Source organism: Dendrobates tinctorius, unplaced genomic scaffold, assembly GCF_039654945.1.
Source record: "Dendrobates tinctorius isolate UK_male_01 unplaced genomic scaffold, ASM3965494v1 ptg000071l, whole genome shotgun sequence".
In the NCBI taxonomy this organism is placed as follows: Eukaryota; Metazoa; Chordata; class Amphibia; order Anura; family Dendrobatidae; genus Dendrobates; species Dendrobates tinctorius.
In genome coordinates, this window is record NW_027361739.1 from 14,960,360 (window position 1) to 14,986,096 (window position 25,737).

Genomic DNA, 25,737 nt, shown 5'->3' on the forward strand with positions numbered 1-25,737 from the left:
TTTCATGAATCAGGCTCTGTGTGTGAACATACCCAAAGGATATGTTCACACTCAGTCTTTTTGCTGAGTTTTTGGAGTGAAAACTAAGTGGAAACTCTCAAAAAAATCCCCCTCAAAAACTTAGTTTCTGCTTCAAAAACTCAGCAAAAAGACTCTGTGAACACACCCTAATGAGGACTGTACTTTACCAATTATGCAAACATCACAAATATTCCTAATGAGGCTCATCATGAGGTCTGGAGAAATCAGGTCGTATTGGGTCATCGTTTGGGGGGGGTTTCTCATTCTCAAGGGAAATAGTCTATTTCCACATCACATGATGGACGCCCAGTCAGTGATAATCGTCTTGTGATGAGGAATCATGAGCTCAATCCTGATATTCTAAAAAATATTTTTTTTAATTTCCTGCATAAGCCGACCAAAATCCGATTTTGCATCATAAACCTTTGGAGTGCTGCCTCTTTTTGGTTCATGCAATTTTATAAAATAACATGACCGATATTGCAATTCAAATACTGTTTAACCCCTTCCCGGCATGCACCTTACATGTATGTCGGGTGTGGGATGCGCATGTATTGAGCACAGTCAGGAGTTGAGCCTGCATCATACATACCGGGTGCCAGCTGTGTTATACAGATAGCACCTGCCTCTAACAGCAGCCACCAGAGCTAGCTCCAATCGCTGCTGTTTTACCACTAAACGGGAACCTGCAAGCAGGTTTTCCCAATATACACTAAAGCCACCACCCTAAACGCCTCCTGTACCACAGTCCAGCAATCTGTATTTAATCCCCCAATTCCTCCTGCATATCCAAAAAATACTTTTTATCATTCTCCCAGGCCGTATGTTATTGAACGTGATCTGGTCTAGTCTGATGGGCATTGTTGGTCTTTGCCTGTCGCCTCCTCCATCCCCACTCTTGCGCCTCCTTCCTCGATTGATGCAGATGATGCATCCTAAGTCATCCATACAGCGCTAGAAATCTCGCACCTGAGCAGTTCAAGCACAGGCAAACTTTGCTCTGCCCTGCTAAATCCTGTAATGAGCATGTGTTAGTACTAGCGGAGCAGTGATGATGGTGTCTATACAGTGATGTGGAAATTAATGGTGCTCTATAAGTGAGTAAAAGAAATAAATAAAAAATATGCAAGGCCCCTTTTGCTGTCATACCTGTGGCAGGCTGGCCTGCTTTGGAGATCGTTAAATGATATACATGTTGCAGTACTGTGTTGTTGTAGTATATAGTAAAAACAATCAAACAAATGTAAGTTCAAGTTTAAATATGAAAAAAATGTAAATTAAAAAAGTTTGAATTGCCACCCTTTCCACATTCAAAAATAAAAGGGGAAAAAAAATGTAATATCGCCAAGTTCGCAAATACCCAATCTATCCAAATATAAAATTAAAAGTCATACCATAAACGTCATGTAGAAGAAAAAATAAAAATGCCAGAATTGCTGTTTTTTTAGTCACCTCACCTCTTTAAAAAAATAAAATAAAAAGTGTTCAGTGCTCCGGTCATGACTAAGGACCTATAACAGGAAATTCATCAAAGTGTTTTTGCCAGAAAGCGTGAGGAAAACACTTTGAAAAATTTTGCAACTTATGGTGGTTTCAAGCAGCGCTGCAAAAATGGGCAGAGCAGGACAAAGCTGGGGTAAGGCCGGGGTCACACTTGCGACTGCAGTGTAAGAAACTCGTGCGAGTCTCTCGCCTCAATACCCAGCACTGCCGCCGGCACTCGGGACCGGAGTGTGCGGGTGCATGTCTCTATGCAGCTGAACGCACCGGTCCGGACCACCGGCGGCAGTGCCGGGTATTGAGGCGAGAGACTGGCGCGAGTTTCTTACACTGCACTCGCAAGTGTGACCCCGGTCTAAGAGAGAAAGTGGCTATGCCTGCCCGTCAAGTTAATCAATCGCCAGAAATGTTACCCCATGACTTAAGTAATGTTTATGGCATGGTGCATAAAGATACATGCCACTGTCGTAGCTGCTTTTCTTCTGACCAAGCGTCAGCTGTGCCAGATCACCAGTGAGTCCGAATTACCAGGTTTTTCGCCCTTTCTGTTGCAAGCGCTTGGAGACAAAGAGACTCGACACACAAGCCGTGGTCAAATCAGTTTATCTGACGTAATGAAATACAAGACATGTTTTTATACCATTTACAACAATATGTGACTCTATGGAGCTCATTTGGCCCCCACCATCACCTCAGGGTCGTACCTTGTTTACAATGCACCCAGAACACGTTGTGGAGAACAAATATGATAACAAGTATAGTTTCCTTGAAGACAGAGACTACTAGTCTACATAAGAATAATTCTAGCAATAATAAGGCAAAAGGCAATTGAAGTCTTAAAGGCATTTAAAGGGATATAAAAGCAAACCATTAACTCTTCTATATCACCACTGATGAGATGCGCCAAATTCATTAAGTGACATGTGCGACCCTCATTAAGACTGGCATACAAAATGCCAGTCTTAATGAATTGGGGCCTTTGTACTTTAGAATCCTGTTAGCTATACATTACTTTCTGATGGATTTCACAACTATTTGATAACTGTATATAAAAAAAATTTAATCTGGAGAATCAAAGTGCTTTTTCCCTATGTGCCCACAAAGCTGGTATAGTCCTGCTTTATGGCTGCCATATTGGCTCCTGTTACTGCATTCTATCCCAGGCACAGTTGGGCCTCCAGCTTGTCCGAACCTTGACCTTATTAACTTTTCCTGTGTTTTCATTTATATCAATAACCCCAGAAGATTGCACAAAAACAAATGAAGAATTCGCCTGAGGACGCCTTCTCTTCACTGACCATTGGGATCAGCGTTCATAGCACAATCTGGGAACATCTGGTATATAAATGGTTACACATGGGGAAGACAAATTAGAAATTGTAATGACAGGGAGCTGGAGGCGGCTGGTGAATGACTCACGCTATGGCAGGCATGTAATGGTTGAATTTGCCCAGAAATTCTGTCAGACTTAGAGGTTCATCATATGATATGACCTTAAGGAGTCCTTCCACTGTGTCCGCTGGGATTTTGATCTGCCTTCTCCTGCATGGAGGAACATTGCACATTAGTAGAAATATGATAAAAAAACAGAAAGGACAGCCACAACAACTCTATAGTAGGAGAACCCTCACAAACAGCACTTCATATCTTAGCTACATACCAAAGATTAATATGGACCTCCATTAAGATGTTGGTTTTGCTACCCTGTACAAAAGAGTTTGGTATTCGTTTTCCCAATCCATGACCTTTTAAATAACTCCTGGACCAATTCCTAACCCTTCCAATTCCAATGAGTGTAATAGGCTGCCCCGAGAGGTGGCGAGTTCTCCTTCAATGGAAGTCTTCAAACAGAGGTTGGACAGACATCTGTCTGAGATGGTTTAGTGAATCCTGCACTGAGCAGGGGGTTGGACATGGTGACCCTGGAGGTCCCTTTCAATTCTAACATTCTATGATTTGATGAGTTCTCACTATTGAATAAGAAAAGAGATGGAAAATCCAGGAACAGGTCCCCTCTCCCATGGACGCCATCGTAGCCGCATGGCCTGCTTCTGAACATGAAGTACACATGCCCTTGCCCAATTTCCTCTCCTCTGAGTATGACATGAGGAGCTTTTCAAAAATTGTATTAAGATCAATAAAATATAGGTAAAATCATGGCATATGTAAAACGTCCTAGTCAATTCTTCATCTTCACCTCAGTATCAATTTACTCCACAGGTAAAGAAAGAACAACCTGAGACAGACTAGTTGCTAGGGACACACTGTCTGGCAACCATATAAAAAAAAATCTGTGGCTGTTAATCAGTTTGTTGATAGTAATCAATAAGTCGTGAAGCAAAAAGTAAAAATGAAGCTGGAAGGCCGAGAAGGAAATAAGATAGTCCGGCTATTGCATACATATACCTGTGAAAAATCAAGTTATTTTTACAGGACTGTTCTGTGAGGCAAGGAAGGACGGCCCTGTGTACCTATCATTAAAGGGGCTATCCAGGACTATGACATTTTTTTCACTATGGGCTGAAAAACTAACATGCCTGTTGTGCCCAGCGCCGTTCTCTGCCAGCAAATAGTGGTCCAGACCACTCTTGCCAGTGGTTCTGCAGCTTGTACTGACATCACGTTGACGGAGCAGCGGCTTCTCATCCACTCTGCTGTTTATGGGGCGTGACTGCCAAAGTGATGCTGATTGACAGCCAGCTCTCCACTGCCTAAATGCGGGAATTCGGCTGTCAATCAGCATGACGCCCCGTCGACATGGAGCAGCTGAATCACCGGCAGGAGCAGCCACTAACCTCCCTGAGCTGGTGCCGGTTTGAACAGTTGCCCCTATTAGCAACTACCTACCAGTTTTGTTTTTTTTTACTATGGACTAAAAATTAACAACTATAACCTGGTTAATAAAGTGCAGGATATTTTATAATTGAATTAAATTTTATATATTTGTTTTCCATTTCAGTTTTTAAATTATTACTACTTTCAAATTGTATTTTTTAAAAGTGGTGGTGTGTGGGGTTGTTCTTTAATACATAAAAATATTAACTATTACCAATATACAGCATGACTAGATTATTACTTTGCAAAATGGATGATTGTCTCTGGTTTGAAGCTTCCATCCAGGTGAACATGAAGCTCAACCTAAAGAAAAGGAAAACAGAGAAAAAAAACAACAAAAAAACAAACATAAGTCAAAAAGTTCATAAATAAACAAATTGTACAATGGAAATTTCACACAGAGACTCTCTTCCCATAGTTGAAAACTCAATACCATTGTGCATTATAAGTCTTGGGATCTCAACCTCCAAATTGGGCCCTCCTGGATACCTTTATAGATTTAGACCATTAGGAAATCTAGTGCTAGAACAAACATTTTTGGAGCTTTTAGATTGATTGTACTGTAAATATATATCACAGCTCTGGCAAAAATTAAGAGACCACTTTCAAATGTTCAGTTTGTCTGATTTTTCTCTTTATATGTATATTTTGGAGTAAAATGTAAATTGTTCTTTTAGTCTATAAACTACTGACATGTCTCCGAATTTCCAAGCAAAATGTTTTGTATTTTTTTTTTCTGACAAAGAAAAATGGTGAAAATTAAAAAAAAAAAAAAAACAACAACAACAGTGCTTTCAGACCTCAAATAATGCAAAGAAAACAAGTTCATAATCATTTAGAAACAACAATACTAATGTTTTAACTCAGGAAGAGTTCAGAAATCAATATTTTGTGGAATAACCATGATTGTTAATCCCAGCTTTCATGCGTCTTGGCTGCTTGCCACTAGTCTTTCACACTGCTTTTGGGTGACCTTATGCCACTCCTGGCACAAAAAAGTAAGCAGTTACTCTTTGATTGATGGCTTGTGACTCTCCATCTTCCTCTTGATTACATTCCAGAGGTTTTCAATGGGGTTCAGGTCTGGAGAATGGGCTGCCCATGACAGAGTTTTGATGTGGTGGTCTCTTCATTTTTGCCAGCGCTGTATATATAGTTGATATGTTAGTTTTCAAACTGCCACTACACACAGCTGCCATAATCCTTAAATCAGCAGGGTTCTTATGATTGTACTGGCACAGTATGACTGGACACCATGTGCCACAAAATGGGTGAAGATATTCCCACAACGACATCAGATCTCTTCATCAGTTTTTTGTATAATTCATGCTATCCAAACCAAAAAGTCATGCATGGGGTTAAACTATTTTACACTATTTCTTTATTGATGTCAATAGTTGAAAAATAAAGAAATGAAACATATATAAGAAGTCTCAACTCAATAGAGATGATATTTATATTTGAAAGAAACAAGAAAAGCATAACCTGCAATAAAACTAAAGACTTTGTTGATGGTTCACTACATTCTAAGGCAGCCATTTCCATTAACTTTAATTTTGTGTGTATGGACACCTTAAAGTGGTTGTCCCAAGATCAAAGTACATTTTAATCAATAGATCTTAGAATAATCATACATTCCACAATTAGATTTGTTTAATAAAAATGTCCCTGTGCTGAGATAATCTTATAAATGTGCCCCTGCTGTGTACTGTGTAATGGCCGTGTATGACCCTGCAGGGTCATGGTCTCATCATACCACAGCACCTGGGCAGGGGAGGAAGCAAAAGAGGATACAGACAGGATAACATGTGGGTCGCAGCTGCTGCTTTCTGTAAGGCAAAACATTTCCCTGCCTTTTAAAAATTCTGTAGGGATTTTTTCTTTCAGGTAGGCATTACGCAGCGTTCATACAGGCAATGCTGTTTGGTCCAAACAGGTGCAGTTTTATTGCTTTCATAAACCTCTAAGATTTAAAACCAAAACAGCTTCTTCTGGTCACAAAGGTATCACAGCAAATAAACAGTTCATGCTGCAGACACATATATGTTAGTGCAGGCTCACGCGAACAGATTACAGTCCTTTTCTCACAGAGCAAACTTCATACATAGAAGAGGCACGATCCCCCTTGATATCCCCTTCAGCCCGAGATCCAGCAAATTTCATCACACAGACTGCTCAGCTTTCCTAGCCGACTCATGCAGTCTCCATTCATAGAGAGATTCTGGCTTGTCTCCTAGCTATAGCTTACATTTTGGCTGGACACCTACCAGCTTCAGCACCTTCGATTCTGTTCAATCCAACAGACTGGCACACACCTAGTTAACACAGGCCCAGGGTCTTATTCAAGTCAGCTGCATCTAATCAAGACCTGCAGTGCTAGAATTTAACCCAGTCCTACCTGGCTTTGCAAAACCTTACAAAGAATTAGCATTGGTCACATGCTGCCATGTCTATATACTTTTTTACTTTCCGCAAAAATGCTCTTTAGCCTAAAATAAAAGCCCTTTAATTCATAATCCAGTTGTCCCTAGCCTCAATTTCCCTAAATATCTCCACGATAGAACTGGGCATAGAGTAATTGTTAGGCGTCGGATTCCTGGCGCTGCACGGCGGGAATCCAGAGCCAGACATCCTGCGGTCTCCCATTCTTCCTCGACCGCTCCAGGTGTTGCTCAGCAAACACGGCAAGCCAGGCTTGCTGCTCAGACTCGCTCTGACAGCCTGGATGTTGCTGCCACCTCTGGTGCAGCAATGGCAGCGCAACCTGCTCTGCAGGGAACTGCTCCTGAGGCTAAGTCCTCATGCTGTGCTACTGGGCATGCCCGCAACTTGACCTCTCACTGGAGAGCAGGGGTCACATGCTCAGGTCCTGCGTCGGATCTGATTGGTCCTTCCCAGGCTAATGGAAGGTCCCGAAAGCGCATCGCTATAAAAAGCCCGCAGGGCGGCTCGGCGATGCGCTAGTGTAGCATAATATTCTGTGTGTGTATGGTGATGGATGTATGGACTGGTGACTGACTCATTATGATCCCCTCCCTTGGTTAATACGAATGGTGACAGTGAGTTGGATAGTCAGTCTCAGTTTGTGGCAAGCTACACGCCACGTGCTCCACGCCTACACTAGCGTCTGTTGGCGCCCGTGTCTCGGCGCCGACGCCTGCGGCTTTACCTGCCGCTGCGCTGCACTAACCGCAGCTACTGGTGTTCGCGGCTGCGACGCCACACGCAGGCCTCTGTGACACTAACAGGGCCCGCGTCTTTGTATTACTTTTCCCTCGCGACTCTGTGCCAGAACAGAGCCGCTCTTAGCGTTCGGGTGACGTTAACCCGAGCGCAGTACCGCACTTATTAGGTGCACCTGCCATTGTTCAGCAGCGGTCTTGTCACCTACCGAACGGTGGACCCAGGGCGGCGAACGCGCCTTCTATTATTTTATATTTGGTGCGTTCCGCCGTCCATAACATTACACTAGCGCCGGGTCTGGCTGGCAATGGCAGACGTGCAGCAGCTGCAGCGCTACATTCTGCAGCTGGAGAGAGCACTAACTCAGCTGCGAATGCTGCGCTAGCTGCCGCTCAGACGGTCGCCGAGGCCGTCTCATGTGTGCCCACACTTTTGCCCTCGCCGACAATCTCTCGCCTCCCGCTCCCCGATAAGTTTTCGGGTGAAAGCGCCACCTGTAGGGGATTCGTCAGCCAGTGCTCCATTCAGCTGGAGTTGCTGGCTGCACGGTTTCCTACAGAGCGGGCTAAGGTGGGCTTTATTGTCTCCTTGTTATCTTGCCCGGCATTACAGTGGGCCACGCCATTGTGGGAACGTGATGATCCTGTGGTTCAGGGGACTGCTCAGTTCCTCGCGGCTCTGAAGCAGGTCTTCTTGGGACCACGGGTCACGCACGATACGGCTCTCCAACTGTTATCCTTAACACAAGGCTCACTCTCGGTTAGCCATTATGCTGTCCGCTTTCGGACCTTGGCTTCGTCCCGGTGTTCTGGAGAGGCCTAGCTGAGCACGTAAAAGATGCTCTAGCCACCAGAGAAATTCCCACAAGTCTGGAGGAATTGATCGCCGTCTCCACCCGCATTGATCTCCGGTTCACGGAGCGCGGGTTGGAGAGGGCTCAATCCAGACGTAAGGTTAATTTGGCCCCCACCTTTACTGAACCGCTGAGTCATTCCGCACAGGAGCCTCCCTCCACCAAGCCCATGGAGGTATCTCGCACCGGCACTAAGCCACGTCAGTTGCGGGGCTCTGTGCGCTGTTATCACTGCCGACAGTTTGACCACTCGGCTGGCACATGCCCTCAGCGGCCGAAAAAACGACCCTGTTCAGTGGCCGTAGGTGGTGGTCAGTCCCAAACGGGACAGTTCTCACCTAAACCGGTATTCCGGGGTACACTAGATAATGGCTCCTCCACCTGGGAGGCAGAGGTCACTCTGGACTCCGGGGCCGAGGGGAACTTTATGTCCTCGACCTTTGCCCAGAGTCACGCTATTCCTCTGGTATTACTCCCACGACCTCTGACTATCAGGGTGGTGGATGGGGCACCATTACCGTCACAATTGACCCATCAGACAGTCCCACTCAGTCTCGCTATGTCACCCTCACATCGGGAGACCCTGTCCCTGCTTATTATGCCCCATGGCATCGATCAGGTACTCCTCGGAGTTCCCTGGCTTCGTTGTCACTCCCCTCACATTGATTGGGCTTCGGGGAGGATACTGGGCTGGAGCAAGGACTGCGAGGGAAGGTGTCTGAGGGACAGTCTTCAGGTAGCGTCCACGGAGCTGCCTACAGATCTCTCCACGCTACCTAAACCCTACCACCAGTACGCGGACGTCTTCTCTAAGAAGTCTGCGGAGACACTCCCGCCGCACCGTCCTTATGATTGCCCGATTGACCTCCTGCCAGGCACAGAACCTCCCCGAGGTTGTGTCTATCCATTATCTCTCCCGGAGACAGAGGCTATGTCCCAATATATCAGGGAAAACCTGGCGCGGGGTTTTATCAGGAAGTCGGTGTCACCGGCCGGTGCAGGGTTCTTCTTCGTTCAGAAGAAGAGCGGAGAGTTACGCCCCTGCATCGACTACCGGGGTCTCAATGCCATCACGGTAAAGAATAAGTACCCCCTCCCGTTGATCTCCGAGTTGTTTGACAGGTTACGAGGGGCTCGGCTCTTTACAAAACTAGATCTGCGAGGGGCATACAACCTGATCCGTATTCGCGAGGGAGATGAGTGGAAGACAGCTTTCAATACTCGGGATGGCCATTATGAATATCTGGTCATGCCCTTCGGCCTTTGTAATGCGCCCGCTGTCTTCCAGGACATGCTTTCTACCTCAGTGGTGGTCTATCTGGATGACATCCTCATCTTTTCGCCAGATTTAGCCACCCACCGGAAAGATGTCTGCAGGGTATTTGACCGCCTGCGGGCGAATTCCCTGTTCGCCAAGCTGGAGAAGTGTCAGTTTGAGCAGGAGTCCTTGCCATTTCTGGGCTACGTCATCTCGGCCCAGGGGTTGGCTATGGATCCGGCCAAACTACAAGCGGTTATGGACTGGCAGGAACCCCATTCTCTTAAAGCGGTGCAGCGCTTTTTAGGGTTCGTTAATTATTACCGCCAATTTATACCCCACTTCTCCACTCTGGTAGCTCCTTTGGTTGCTCTGACGAAAAAAGGAGCTAACCCTAAGGCTTGGACCGAACAGGTTTCTAAGGCCTTCTCGCCGTAAAATCCCACTTTGCAGGCGCTCCCATTTTACACCGTCCCGATATGGATAAGCCGTTTATCCTTGAGGTAGACGCTTCTTCCGTCGGTGCAGGAGCAGTCCTGTATCAAAAGGATGCTCAAGGTCGGAAGCATCCCTGCTTCTTTTATTCCAAGACCTTCTCACCGGCGGAGAAAAATTACTCCATCGGCGACAGGGAGCTGCTAGCCATGAAATTGGCTTCTTCCGAGTGGAGACATCTCCTGGAGGGAGCCCGGTTTCCCTTTCAGGTATTTACGGATCATAAAAACCTGGTCTACCTTCAGACGGCCCAACGTCTGAATTCCCATCAGGCCAGGTGGTCGCTCTTCTTCTCCCGCTTCCGCTTCACCCTGCACTACCTCTCCGTAGAGAAGAACGTCCGTGCAGATGCTCTTTCACGCTCGGTGGTTTCAGCGGAGGAAGGAGAAGCCGAGCCTCGGTTAATTCTCCCTCCGGAGAGTTTTACGACCGTGGCTCCTATCGCTCTCGAGTCGGTACCGCCAGGCAAGACCTTGGTGCCCCCTCGGCTACGGCCGGAGGTTCTTGCCTGGGCACATTCCTCCAGGCTAGGTGGCCATTTTGGTAATAAACGGACCACCGAACTCCTGGCAAGGTCATATTGGTGGCCACATATGGCTCGAGACGTCAAGGCATACGTGCAAGCATGCGTCTCGTGTGCCCGGAACAGGCCCTCTAGACAGAGGCCGGCGGGGCTCTTGTTTCCCCTGCCAGTAGCGGATAGACCATGGGAGATGGCTGGCATGGACTTTATAGTTGGCCTGCCCAAGTCCGGTGGCAGTACGGTCATCTGGGTGGTTACCGACCATTTTTCCAAAATGGTACATCTGGTGCCAATCGCACGCCTGCTTTCCGCTCGAGGTCTGGCCGTCCTGTTCATTAAGCAGGTATTCCGTTTATATGGCATGCCAGATAAAATCGTAAGTGACTGAGGTCCCCAGTTTGTGTCTCGATTTTGGAGGGAGCTCTGCAGCTTACTCAGCATCGAGCTAAATCTGTCTTCCGCCTACCATCCCGAGACGAATGGCCTAGTCTTAAGGGCCAATCAGACCTTGGTCACCTATCTACGGCATTTTGTCTCTGCCAGGCAGGATGACTGGGCATCCTTGTTACCTTGGGCTGAATTTGCCCTAAACAATGCGGTGGCCGATTCCACTGGTCAGACGCCTTTTCTCCTAAATTATGGTCAACACCCACGCGTCCCTGTCCCAATGCCGGTGTCCTCCACTGACTCCAGGGTGGCAGACTGGGCAGTGGAGGCCCGGGACATTTGGGATCGCACTCAGGATGCTATCCGGGCATCTAAAGAAAGGATGAGGGCGTCCGCCGACACGCATCGGCGACCTGCGCCAAGCTTCTCCCCTGGCAACATGGTGTGGCTCTCCACCCGGAACATTAAACTGCGGGTCGAGTCACCCAAGTTTGCACCGCGATACATTGGACCGTTCATGGTCCTCGAGCGACTTAGTTCAGTGGTCTACCGCCTGGCTCTTCCTCCACATTTGGCCATTTTGGACGTGTTTCATGTGTCCCTCCTCAAACCAGTTCACATGCTCCGGTTCTCTGAGCCATCCACCGGGTCATCAGGCTTATCATCTGACGAGTTTGAGGTTAACGCCATCTTGGGGCGCAGGTTTATCCATGGCAAAAAGTTTTATTTGGTGGACTGGAAGGGTCATGGTCCCGAGGCTCGGACCTGGGAGCCGGTGGAAAATATTCATGCACCGCTCCTGATCACGGCCTTTGAGCGCAGTGAGGCTCAGAGGGGGGGGGCCCTAGGAGGGGGGTAATGTTAGGCGTCGGATTCCTGGCGCTACACAGCAGGAGTCCAGAGCCAGACATCCTGCGGTCTCCCATTCTTCCTCGACCGCTCCAGGTGTTGCTCAGCCAACACAGCAAGCCAGGCTTACTACTCAGACTCGCTCGGACAACCTGGATGTTGCTGCCACCTCTGGTGCAGCAATGGCAGCGCAACCTGCTCTGCAGGGAACTGCTCCTGAGGCTAAGTCCTCATGCCGTGCTACTGGGCATGCCCGCAACTTGACCTCTCACTGGAGAGCAGGGGTCACATGCTCAGGTCCTGCGTCGGATCTGATTGGTCCTTCCCAGGCTAATGAAAGGTCCCGGAAGCGCATCGCTATAAAAAGCCCGCAGGGCGGCTCAGCGATGCGCTAGTGTAGCATAATATTCTGTGTGTGTATGGTGATGGATGTATGGACTGGTGACTGACTCATTATGATCCCCTCCCTTGGTTAATACGAATGGTGACAGTGAGTTGGATAGTCAGTCTCAGTTTGTGGCAAGCTACACGCCACGTGCTCCACGCCTACACTAGCATCCGTTGGCGCCCGTGTCTCGGCGCCGACGCCTGCGGCTTTACCTGCCGCTGCGCTGCACTAACCGCAGCTACTGGTGTTCGCGGCTGTGCCGCCACACGCAGGCCTCTGTGACACTAACAGGGCCCGCGTCTTTGTATTACTTTTCCCTCGCGACTCTGTGCCAGAAGAGAGCCGCTCTTAGCGTTCGGGTGACGTTAACCCGAGCGCAGTACCGCACTTATTAGGTGCATCTGCCATTGTTCAGCAGCGGTCTTGTCACCTACCGCACGGTGGACCCCGGGCGGCGAACGCGCCTTCTATTATTTTAGATTTGGTGCGTTCCGCCGTCCATAACAGTAATGACTATGATGAATGACCTCCAGGAATAAAGCATGACTTTAATCATCTATTTTTGTCAAAATAACATTTTCTCCAAAAGAATTTCACAAAGATTTATTCCCTGTAAGATCTATATTAAAATAGCTGTGTGAGCATCTGGCTGCCAAATTGCAAGTGCTGGATATGGTTCCACCTTCTCATTGGGGAATACAGCTCTGCCATCATAATTAAATCCCAAAGAGGATTTCCATTATGAGAATTGCTGCTTACCCTAAGGTTGAATTACTTTTCCCAATAACAAAAACAGCTGGCTTCCTCTATTGCAACAACAAAAAAATTATTCCTATGAGCGATCCCAGGAGGCATTACTTCACAATGTCTCATATACATAACATTACGAAGGATGAATCTGGTGGTGCGGTCCTATGAAGAATCTAACCTGCATTCTGATGAGGTAGGACAGCTGCTTGAAATCAAGGGGAAAGGTAAAGGGGTAAAATTAGGGCATTTTTTTTTTTTTTTTATACACAGCTCCTTGAAAAAGTATTCGTACCCTGTGAATTTTTGCACATTTTTTCACGTTACACCTACAAACAAATGCATTTTATTGGGATTTTATTCCAGAGGTGTAACTAGGTTTTCTGGCACCTGGGGCAAGAATTCAGTTTTACCTCCCCAGCACACATGCGATTTGCATACTTAGTCATGTACCGACAAGCTGCTCTCCCTAATGCTCTCAATGATCAGTGAAAAACTGACATTGCAGGCTTATGAACTCTCGCAACGAATGAACTGCACACTTTTAGGATTTTCCCTTGCCTTTGGACAGTCATGTCAGCACAAGCATGTGATTTGCATACTTTTGGCCACATTCCGACTAGACGTGCCGGGCCTCGTTCAGTTCATTTTCACTGAGTAAGGCCACGCATGTCTAGTCAGCACATGACCGCATGTATGTAAATCGCCAGAACCAGAGAATCCTGACAGTGTGCAGTGAGCACTGTGAGAATTCAGAAGTCTGCAGTCACATAGAATGACTGCAGACTCATCACAAACCTAGACAACCCCTTTAATGCTCCTAACATACATAAAAACATGAGAATTAGTCTGTATCACAAAAAAAAAAATTACATCCAGGTACCTTATAGATGTCTTCGTCTCTGGAGTTCCTCTTCTTTTCTTCATCTTGTCCAGACCCCATGATGAGTTTTCTCATCCACAGCCGTCTCTGCAGACTTCCATCTTCTCTGCTCTTTTGCAGAAAATATCCACATGAAGCCCTTAAAGACAGAAGTGTCATTATAATGCTCCTGAATAAAAATATCTGCAGTACACTAAGCCCCTGAATAAATAATTGCCCCTCACTATATTGTCTGCACAAAATATGACCCCCACACTGTCCCTCTTATGGTACATGCTCTTTATACTGACCTCCTCTACACACTGTCCTCCCTATAGGTCCCAGTCTCTATACTGTACTCTGTCATCACACTCCCCCTCCTTGGTATACTGTCTCCCATCGCTACGCCCCCACTACTCAGTTTCTATTCTGTGCCCACACACTTTTCTTCCCCCATACTGTCTTCTCACACTATTCCCCTCCCTCCTTATACTGTCTTCTCACATCCCCCCTGTTCACCATGCTGTCTCCTCATATATTTACCCCCTCACTTTCTATACTGCCTGCTCAGAAATACCCCACACACATACCCCCACTGTGTCTGCACACATCCCATCACCCTCACTCCCCGTACTCTGTCCACATACATTTTTCACATCGCTACTCATACTGCATCCATCCCTACTCACCAAACTGTGTCTGCACCCATTCCCCCGATACTGTTTCCTCGTACATGCCCCCCATTCCCCAGTACTGTTTCCTCACACATGCGCCCCATTCCCCAGTACATGCCCCCCATTCCCCCGTATTGTTTCCTCATACATGCCCCCCGTTCCCCTGTACTGTTACCTCATACATGCACTGCATCTCCCCCTTTGCTCCTCATTTTATGTCCTCAAATTTACCCCCACATTAAACCCCCCATCCCCACTCCAAATCTCCCCCACACACATTATACACCCCCATCCCCACTCCAAATCTCCCCACACAAATTAAATACACCATCCCTCTCCAAATCTCCACACACACACACACACACACACACACAATAAATCCCCCTCCCCACCCCAAATCTGCACCCACACATTAGCCCCCCCCCATGCACTTAATCTTTGGTGTCTTCAACTCCACTGGAGCACTTACCACCCATCTGCGTTTCTGCAGCGCCGGCGAGTGACATTAGCAGCATAATCACATGACATGATCACACTGCTGGCGTCACGCTGTCCCGGCGGTCATAGCTTCAATTGTACTTGCGTCTTTAAGACAGCTGGCACAGAAAACGGACACCTCCCAGTCCGAGGAGTGGCAGAATGCAGCCGCTGGGGGAGACACTGTGGACCGCCGCATTAGGTGGCCCGACTGCGCCCCCCCTGCCGGCTGCCCTCCCCCAGATACGCTTCTGTTTTATGTGATACTTTATATGATATTCCAACACTAAGTATCAAGTATTTGTGAAGTGTAAAGGAAATGATACATGGTTTTTTAATTATTTTAAAAATATAAATTTGAAAATTGTGATTTGCATTTGTATTCAGCCCTCTGTAGTCTGATGACCCTAAGTAAAATCCTGAAGCCTCAGGATGTCACATAATTAGTGAATTGAGTTCTCCTGTGTGTAATTTATTCTCGGTACAATGAAAGCTGTTTTATGAAGGCCTTGGTGATTTGTTTAAGAACATTAGGGATCAATCAGCATCATGAAAACCAAAGGACACGCCAGACAGGTCAGGGATAAAGTTGTGGAGAAGAGTAAAGCAGGGATAGGTTATAAAAAAAAAAAAAAAATAGCCGAAGCTTTAAATTTCTCACAGAGCACTGTTCATTCCATCATCAAAAATGGAAGGAGTATGGCAGAACTGAAAACCTACCAAGACATGGCCGTCCACCTAATCTGACATCCCAAGCAAGTAGAGCACTAATTAGAGAAGCAGCCACGAGGCTCGGAGATCCACAGCTGAGGTGGGAGAATCTGTTCACAGGACAACTATTATTCGTATACTCCATAAATCTGGTCTTTGTGAAACAGTGGTCAGAAGAAAACAATTTTTAAAAGCAAGCTATAAGATGTCTCATTGTCAGTTTGCAAAGCGCCATGTAGGAGACATAGCTAGCATGTGGAAGAAGGTGCTCTGGTCAGATGAGCCCAAATAGAGCTTTTTCAGCTAAATGTAAAACGCTATGTGTGCGGAAAACTAATACTGCACATCACCCTGAAACACCATCCTCACCGTCAAACATGGTGGTGGAGGCATCATGCTGTGGGGATGCTTTTCTTCAGCAGAGACAGTGAAGCTGGTCAGAGTAATGGGAAGATGGAAGGAGTTAAAGGGAACCTGTCAGCAGGATTGTGCACAGTAACCAACACACAATGTCAGGTTGGCACTGTTTAATGGTTAAAATGATACCTGGGTTGATGAACTCCATCTTGTGGTTGTTGTTTAATCTTTATTTTCAGTTTTGAGTTAATGAGATTCTCAAGCTCCGGGGTGGCCTGTGGGGGGTCTTCATGTGGTGGGCTGCTTAAATATGAATCTGTTAATCTGCATCTAGAATATTACATAATGAATATAGGAAGGACGGAAGCTCCCCACTACTCCCTGAATCCAGTCTACACTAAGGAGACACCATTGGCCAAATCGCCTCCACAAAGAAGTGAAGCCTTATGCAGTGAGAGGAGATATAAGGCTGAGAAAACGCCATCCTGCCTACTGTGCTTCTATCCATTATGTCGGTCACACTACAAATTTTGTCCTGCAAAAAGGAACAGTAGGGCCAAAACCATGGGTAGCTCCATACTACTAGTGTGTTGGTTGCCACAGGGAGCCAACTTGTGCAGGTCCCTCCATCAGTGTAGCTTTAGCTGGACTATGCGTAATATTTTCCCCAACAGCATGTGAAAAGCCCTGTCCTCCAGCTGCCCTGAGAGGCCCTAAACTTGCTTGTTTCATAAGAAGACACCTTCTCTCATACACACAATAAGCTGTGTAACCTATACTGTGAACTACTGTCACTTTGCCTTAAAGTGAGAGAGACTGTACCCTATTTTCTCACTCAGTAAAGTGTCACATTTGCAAATTCACTCTTGTGCATGGCTGCTTGAAATTGCATAAACATCACTGGCTCTCCTGCACCCAGACGTCACCTATACATGAGGGCCCCCAGGGGTCCTATACCATCTCCGTAATTGTTGTGGACATGATGGAAGTGTTAAGAGGTCCAGCGACCCACTTCAGCTACCAGTGGAATTACATCTCCCAGCTGGCCCCTCTGCAACATCTGGGCCTCACCCTTGGCTCACCACATACCCGTAAGAGAAATTGATATGCTGCGAATTTGAAACACGCACCGCAAGTCAGTTTATGCTGCGTTAAAAAATAAACACAGTGGGCATGAGATTTCTATAGATCCCATCCACTTTGCTAAGTTTTTCGATATAGCAAAAATACGCAGTGCACCAAAAGCTCATCGCGGGAACCTAGCCTTAGAGGCTGCAAAGGACTTCACCATTCAGCAGGACAACGACCCTAAACATACTGCCAGAGCTACAATTGAATGACTTTGATTAAAGCAAATTAATGTATTTGAATGGCCCAGTCACAGTCCAGACCTAAATCAAATTGAGAATCTGTGGAAAGACTTGAAAAATGCTGTTCACAGACTCTCTGTATCCAGTCTCACTGAGCTAGAGCGAGTGTGTAAGGAGGAATGGGCAAAAATGTCAGCCTCTAGATCAGTGGTCCCCAATAGAGTTGAGCGAATATCTTCGGTTCCCCTCTTATTCAGCATGCTATAGCACTTGCCGAATAAGCTGGAGAGGGAACTCGGCTTCCAGGATCGCGGCTGTGTGCCAGTCACAGTACATGTATGGACAGACCAACAAACAGGCTTTCCATGCATGTTCCCAGCAAAGAGCAAACAGATGAACGGCATACTAGGGCACACAAATCACCACATTATCAGACGGAGCTCTTTATCTGAAGTATTGCGGCATATGATTCAGTCAAAAAATGGAGGTGCTTGCATGAAAAAACATGAATATTTCAATGTGAAGCAAAAAAAGAAGAAATATGCAGCACTCACCAATGTAGCTGAAAAACTGAGTCTTTATTTCACATATTTTCCATCAAATGTGTGGACATGCAGGACGTGGAGTAATGCTAGGGGAGGGAGGTGCCAGACAACGGCCGTTTCGCGATTACTCGCTTCTACGGGTCCAGTAGCTTCACATTGAAAAATTTCCATGCATGTGCTGTGACAGTGACACAGCCGCGACACATGCAGCTGCGGCGCAGATCAGCTGTTCAGACGCCACAATCCAGGAAGCCGGATTCCCTTTGCAGCTTATTTGATAAGCGCTATAGCTTGCTGAATAATCGGGAAATCGAAGATATTCGCTCAACTCTAGCCCCCAACCTTTTTTTACCTTGGGAGCCACATTGCGCTCTGAGAGACGTTTGCCAGCCACAATTTGGGTGAAGAAATTATAAAGCCATATTGCGACCAATAATGGATAACGAGGGTTATTCTGGTTATAGTAGGTCAGAGGACAAGTCTGTCTACAATGTTTTTTGACGCTATATTTCTATAATCAGTTTAAAACTTGTGCCAGTCCTCTAGAAAGTGACTGGCTGTGTGGGCAGCTCCCTGTGCCTGTCCTCATACCAGACGGGTGCAGGTACTCTCTGCTATTGATATGCATTAGTCTGGCCCAAGAAAACAGACCAGACTACAGCATGCTGCGATTATTTTCACAGCACATAGACTAACATTTGTCAGCACACAGGACAAAAATAAGTTTATTTGAACGTACAATAAAGAAAACATGGTGTGTGAAAAAAAGACGTTAATAACCTGCAGATGTGGGGTTAATCTGCAGTTAATAGCCTTCTGACTTTGTGCGGCTGCTGCACTGAAAACCAGCTACTGGGAGGAAATTAACTTTATTTTTCCCAGCAGCCTCAGGCTTTCAGTCATATAGACATGGCTGGCGCTTCGGTCATCACTCACTGAGCGGCGACTGTAACTCTGTCAGCTCTGCAGTGCATCGGTACAAAACTGCCTGTCAGTCAGTGCCGGGGCGCGGTTACAGCCACTGCTCACTATGCACGGAGTGATCACTGGAGCCGCGCCTCTATGAAAAAGTTAGTTTCTTCCCAGCTGCAGGGCTTTCAGTGCGGAGGTCACACAGCATTAGAATGCTATTAACCTGCAGATTATCCCCTATCTGCAGGTTAATAGCGTTTTTCACATGACAGATTCCCTTTAAGATTTCCTGAATTAAGACATCCGTACATCATATTTCCAGCACGCACCATGAATTTTCAGACTGACCGCTGGACTACTAGCCTGAACTCAAGACCCTCATGAAACTCTTAAGTTCGGGAGAAGAAAACCAAAGTCAGTCATTAAATCGCAGTTTCAGACCTTGATATAAATGTGTGAATAAGGCCTTAGGCCAAATTCAGCTGTACGTGCTTTACATTCCAAGCATGGACTGTCATGCACAGAATAACCGTGGGCCTCCCGAACTCGACAGCGGCATATACAAATCTACCAATGCCTACGGCGTGGCAATTTTTATTTTACACTTAGTCACTACCCTAAGGGTGTGTGCACACGCTGCGGATTCTGCTGCGGATCTGCAGCGGTTTTGGCCCTGCGGGGTGTACAGTACCATAATATCCTATGGGAAATGGAAACCGCAGTGCAGACGGTGCGGATTTGCTGCGGTTTCTAATCCGCAGAAAGAATTAACATGTCAATTCTTTCTGCGGATTCCGCTGCGGTTTACCATCTCCTCCATTGTAGAGGTGATAAACCTGCTCTCTTGGCAGTAAGAAACATTAAAAAAAAACTGATTCTACTTCTTCAGGTTTTGGCACCAAAAAACACAGCAAAATCTCATACCTGCGTTTTTGCAGCGGTTTTTTTCCACCACCTATTGCTTTCAATGGGTGAAAAACGCTGAAAGAAGTGACATGCTGCATTTGGCAAAAAAACAAGGTGTCAGACAAACTAGCGAGAATTAAAAAAAAAACAAGCTGTGTGCATGTGATTACTGAATTCTCATAGACTTTGCTGGTAGAGTAAAATGCATTTAAAAAATGCTGAAAAAAATGCAATGTGTGAACATAGCCTAACCTCATCCCCCTCTATATGATTTGACACTGAAATATTGCTCTTAGTGAAGCCAGCTAGCGTTCCCACACAGCGTGGTACCATTTTCATGGTCTCCACAATGCCCCCCACACACAGTGTGATATCTCCACAGTATACACACACCTTGCGTGTGTCCTGCTCCATGTCTTTGCAGACTAGCCATCGGATGTCTCCACCACAGTTGAGTCTGTGCAGAGACTGAATATCTAGCCAGGACCTTTAGGTCAGGTGAGAATGTCAGGTGACAACAATCCTGGCGGGATTTCCAGTCTCTACATAGACAATGGTGGAGGAGGATCTGACGGCTCCCTGTTCCACCATTATATTCAGCAGTATCTGTGTCCTGAGAAGACAGACAAAGCTGAAATTGGGACATACCCTTAAGCTCGAGTGAGACAGCTCCACAAATTCCCGACAGTCCAGCTGGATCCTTAACGGTAGCCAGTCTGTGCCTTGCAGTTTGTGCCCAGACCGTGATACATGGACGTTTGAATTCAACTTTCATTGTCAATTTTGATATGACACTGAAAATCGGACATGTGCACATCCCCATAGTATATCATAGGTACAAGTGCTCTCCGTGAAAACCATAGATAGCACTCATACGAAAAAATGTCATATGTGCAAGAGCTCTAACTCTGCCATACAAATAGTATCCCGTCAGATCACTAATTCCTAATTCTTAGTTTTGGCATTCTTAAAAGGGGTTGTCAACTTTCAAATGGTCCCCAAAGTCACTGCTCCAGTCCTGGTGTTGTGACTAGAGGGGTGATGTCATGTCAACAGCGCGAGTCACTACTCTAGTCATCGAGTCGCTGAGCTCAGTGTCGTCTGTGGTCACCGTCTACCGAGCACTGAACTCAGCGACTGGCTGACTAGATCATTGATGTGTTGACGTTACGTTACCGATCTGGTCACAACACCCGGGTGTTACCGATCTGGTCACGGGACCCGGGTGTGTGGAGGGGGCTCGTGAGCTACAGGTTGGAGATCCCTGCTCTAGATGTTCAAAGCTGGTAGAAACATACCCCAAAACACAGCATTAACTGCAGGGAAAAGTGGTCCTACAAAGTATTGACTCAGGGGGGCTTATTACAAATGTACCTCAAAACTTTCAGATATACCATATATTTGTTGAATAACTAGAAAACCATGTATAATTTCCTTTACTCTTCAAATACTTCCTACTTTGTGTTGGTATACCACAAAAAATCTCAATAAAATTTAATTTGTTTGTAGGAGTAACGTGAAAAAAAGGAAAATTTCACAAGGCATGAATACTTTTTCAAGCCACTGTATATAATAAAGGTCTGTGGATTTTTATATTGAGGTTCGATAGCAGATGTACCAAAGATGTGACTAGTTCTAAACTCATGTTTTCATCTACATTATTGACCTACATAGGGTACAGCAATTTTTTAAACAGGAAAACAGCCCTAGGATTCAGTCATTTTTCTTGATGGAATAATAGTGAACACTCCATTCTTGGGATAGATGGGTATGGTGGCACCAACGTGGGTCTCTCTTTTTTCATGTATAATGTTGCTTTAGATTATCTGTCATTTCAATTCATACACAACTATGGAGCCCAATTAGTATATTAATCTGATAAGTAACACTTAGGCCGGAGTCACGCTAGCGTTAAATACGGACGAGTGCTATGCGATAAAACATCGCATAGCACGAGGTCCACTGTTACTCTATGGGGCAGCTCCCACCACCGTTTTTTTCTCGGGCGTATTCTACGTGCGAGAGAAATCACAGCATGCTGCGAATGTACGCGTATATCGGCCGAGTCTCTTCAATGTGAGTCTACGGGTGCAAGAAAAAAATCGGTCACCACACGGACCATCCATGTAGCTTGCGACAAATACGCACACATTTTCCTCATAGCAGCCCATTGAGCCATTAAATCCAATGGGGAAAATCAGTGAGTGATGTAAAGCCATAAGGATGTCATACGGATACATAGGTGTGAGAAAATCACATCATCGCATTGCAAACGCATTACACACGGATCACCATATGGAGAACATTTGTGCGACTCTCGGACGAGAGAATCGGAACGATTTTTCGGACGCTAAGTGTGATTCCGGCCTTATTTTTTTGTCGGTGTATGCAACGGCTGCAGGCTTATGCTCATGCAGGGACTGTGCTAACCAGACAGCATATGGCGCTGTATTAATCGTTAAAGCGGCTGTCCAGGCTTGGAATATAAGTTTGCAGTCACTCGATGTGAGTGCAGATTTCTGAATCCTAATAACGTGGTACACACACTGTCATGATTCTGCAGAATTGCTGGTGGGAACAGGTGATCACATAACTGCAATTTGCATATTTCTGCTCAAATTCTTACCACATGTGCTCATCCTCTCTCAACACACTTCTAGTCACGCATGTGTGGTCGGCACGTGAACGTAAATATGCAAATCATACACCTACGATGACGTGGCCGCAGGCTCGCGCCGCCAATACAGGAGAATCCTGACAGCACTCTGTCAGGATTCAGAAGTCAGCTGTCACATAGAGTGACAGACTTTCATCCCAACCCTAGTAAACCCCTTTAATAATGTGCTGTGTGATTTTTTTATTTCCTCCTTGTGTCTGTTTGTTTAAAGCAATCCAGTTAATTCTCCCATAATGTCAGGGTGCTGATAATTCTGCTAAAAGCGGAAATCTGCAACAGGTATTAGATAACGTTAGTCTCCAATATCCAATCACCAACATGTGAAACCTCCCCAGTTTTGCTGAGCCAGGCTCGTGCCCCGACGGACTATGATCCTCACTGCCTTAAAAAACACATTATTGTTTGCTGAGTCACACAGAAAAGACATTTAAATGATTAGTTATCAATTAAGACCAAAGGGTAATGATAACAAATAAGAAGATCACTAATGAGCAAGAAATTTACAGTCATGTATTGAATAGGTGGGAAAACCATTACAATCTACTACTAGATAGCGGGAACAGGCCTATATTATCATATTTTTAACCAGAGGTATTTTCCCCATTTTTCTTGTTCCTCTTCCATAAATACTCAGAGATCTGAAAAGTCTGAAGTAGGGGCAAGGTTTGTACCTCTTATGTTGGTCTCATATGGAGCACATTGAATCAAGTGACTGACATAAGAAGTTGATTCTTAATATAGTACAAGGTCAGAGGCCTAAATTTCTTGAAGGGAGGGTAGTCCAGGCTTAGGCCGGTTTTGTGACGTATACTGACCACGGTTAGGTTACGTCCGAGAGTGGACCTTCTGGATCGCGGCATTGGAGCTCCCAGGGGCGATCGCGCCAGGTGGTGCCGACCCCTATACGGGGCCGTTAGGGGCAGGCCCTCGGAAGACAGATGCCGCGACTGCTAGACCCAAGAGGGGCGGCTCACAAGACTGAGTGAGGGGTGCCGGACTGAGGCACGGAATGCAGAAGGGAGTAGGAAGTACGGAGTGGGAGCAGGGCGGAAACACGGAGTATAGGACCAGGCACCGAGAGGGGAATACGGGACGGAGACACGGAGTACCGGACTGGGCATTGGAGTACAGGACGGAGACACGGAGTATAGGACGGGGAACTGGAGTACAGGACGGAGACACGGAGTACAGGACAGGGCACTGGAGTACAGGACGGAGACACGGAGTACAGGACTGGGCACTGGAGTACAGGACGGAGACACGGAGTACAGGACGGGGCACTGGAGTACAGGACGGAGACATGGAGTACAGGACTGGGCACTGGAGTACAGGACAGAGACACGGAGTATAGGACGAGACAGAGAGTGTGAAGGGGAAACCCCTAAACACTTGGCCAGGTTACCGTAGGAAGGCACACGATAATCAGGCGTCTCCATATTGGAGATGCCTGATATACCCTGTGCTGCCGGCTGATTGGGCGTCTAGGCTTCTGGGCGGGCGCTCCAGGGTTAAAAGACCTGGAGAGCGCGCGCCCGCGGCCTAAGGTGCCCGCAGGAAGCAGGCACGCGCTGGACAGAGGAGAAGGAGGTGGAGGCGGGCACAGAGCGGGGAGGCGAGCGCCGGTAAGTATAGGCGGCGGCAGGCCCCGCCGCTGCTGGGGTGGCGGCGGCTACCTCCGCCGACGTGACAGGTTTCACACGTCAGTGGCTCTGGTACGTGTGGTGAGTTTTCTCACGTACCGGAGACACTGACACACGTAGACACATTAAAATGAATATGTCTCTGCACATGTCAGCGTATTTTCACGGAGACACAGGGTCCGTGTGAAAAACACGGAGACATGTAAGTGTTCATGGGAGCGTACGGTCTGCAAAAATGCTGAACACGTGCACACGGAGAAAAGTTCACACTGTCCTCCGTGCTCACGGACGGCCGCCGGGAAGAAGCTCTACAGTAAGCGCCGTTCCCGGCGGCTGGTGCTGAACACCGCTGTCATTCTTCTCTCCTGCTCTGCCGGCAACAGTGAGCAGGAGAGCAGAATGAATGAAAACCCGACGTCGGGTCCCCTTCTGTTTGTGAACCGACCAGATGAAACTTACAGCTGGGGGCTGCAGCCCTCAGCTGTCAGCTTCATCAAGGTTGGTTTCTCAAGAATAGAGGGGTCCCCACGCTGTTTTTTTAAAAAATTATTTAAGTAAATAATTAAAAAAACAGCGTGGGGACCTCTCTATTCTTGTGAAACCAATCTTGATGAAGCTGACAGCTGAGGGCTGCAGCCCCCAGCTGTAAGTTTCGTCTGGTCGGTTCACAAACTGAGGGGGACCCCACGTCGGGTTTTCATTCATTCTTCTCTCCTGTTTGCTGTGGCCGGCAGAGCAGGAGAGAAGAATGACAGCGGTGTTCAGCACCAGCCGCCGGGAACGGCGCTTACTGTAGAGCTTCTTCCCGGCGGCCATCCGTGTGGTCCTGATGCAGCACACGTGCGGCACACGGTTGCCACACGTGTGCTACACGGAGGTACCACGTATCCACATGGACACACGGACACGGATAGCTACGGTACCGGAATTATCTGGACGTGTGAGACCGGCCTTAGGAAGAGTTTTCATTTTCCCACCTTTTCTCGACAGGTTGTGACTAGTATTACATGGAAATGATGCAATACCAGAAATGGCCCATAGACAAGCATGGCGCTGTTTCTGGAATGAAAAGAAAATGAACACCATCCTACCATTGAAACTTAAATTTGAGCGTCACATGCCAGGAGATCAGGAGAATTCTAGATTATGTTCCTATATTTTTAGAACACTCCATCTGTGATCTCCTGCCAAGAAGTCGATATTAACATTCTGAAGATATTATTCAACATCTGAATCGAACGATAATTAATCAATTACTTGAAATGCATTTACTAGTCACACGGATAGTAACCTGGAGTCACACAGAGAATATTTAGTTCACATTCAGTTACTAAAAGTGTCCTCTTCTTGGAGATTTTCCATTGAATTGCAAAGTTATACTAGGTAAGAGATATGCTTGACCTACGGGTGCTGTGCGCCGGGCCAACATGCACATTACCATACTATGGCTCAGTGCAACATCAGAATCATAATACAGCACCCAATGAATGAGCCAGCATCCACTATGCAGTAAAATATATTTCCAGCTGTATTACCTTCTTTTAAATAACATGGGCCACAAAGCAAGTATATGGATTCCTGTAGTCCCAATTCAGATATATGGTACAGTCGCAGAAATTTTTGCAAT

At 46.6% G+C, this 25,737-nt stretch overlaps 1 protein-coding gene across 3 annotated transcripts in view; it reads right to left on the minus strand.

Annotated features, from left to right (window-relative positions):
• ADA (adenosine deaminase) overlaps window positions 1-25,737 on the minus strand; it is a 93,666-nt gene that overhangs the window by 35,313 nt on the left and 32,616 nt on the right. The window contains exons 1-3 of one of the 3 annotated variants that reach the window (XM_073582431.1): window positions 20,187-20,270; window positions 4,598-4,659; window positions 2,941-3,063 (exon numbers count right to left, since the gene is read on the minus strand). In XM_073582431.1, the coding sequence (XP_073438532.1) occupies window positions 2,941-3,063; window positions 4,598-4,659; window positions 20,187-20,207 (206 nt within the window). In that variant the 5' untranslated portion in view covers window positions 20,208-20,270. Of the gene's footprint in view, window positions 1-2,940; window positions 3,064-4,570; window positions 4,660-20,186; window positions 20,271-25,737 lie in introns of those variants that run through there. The other 2 variants (XM_073582430.1, XM_073582432.1) reach the window with 2 other exon arrangements.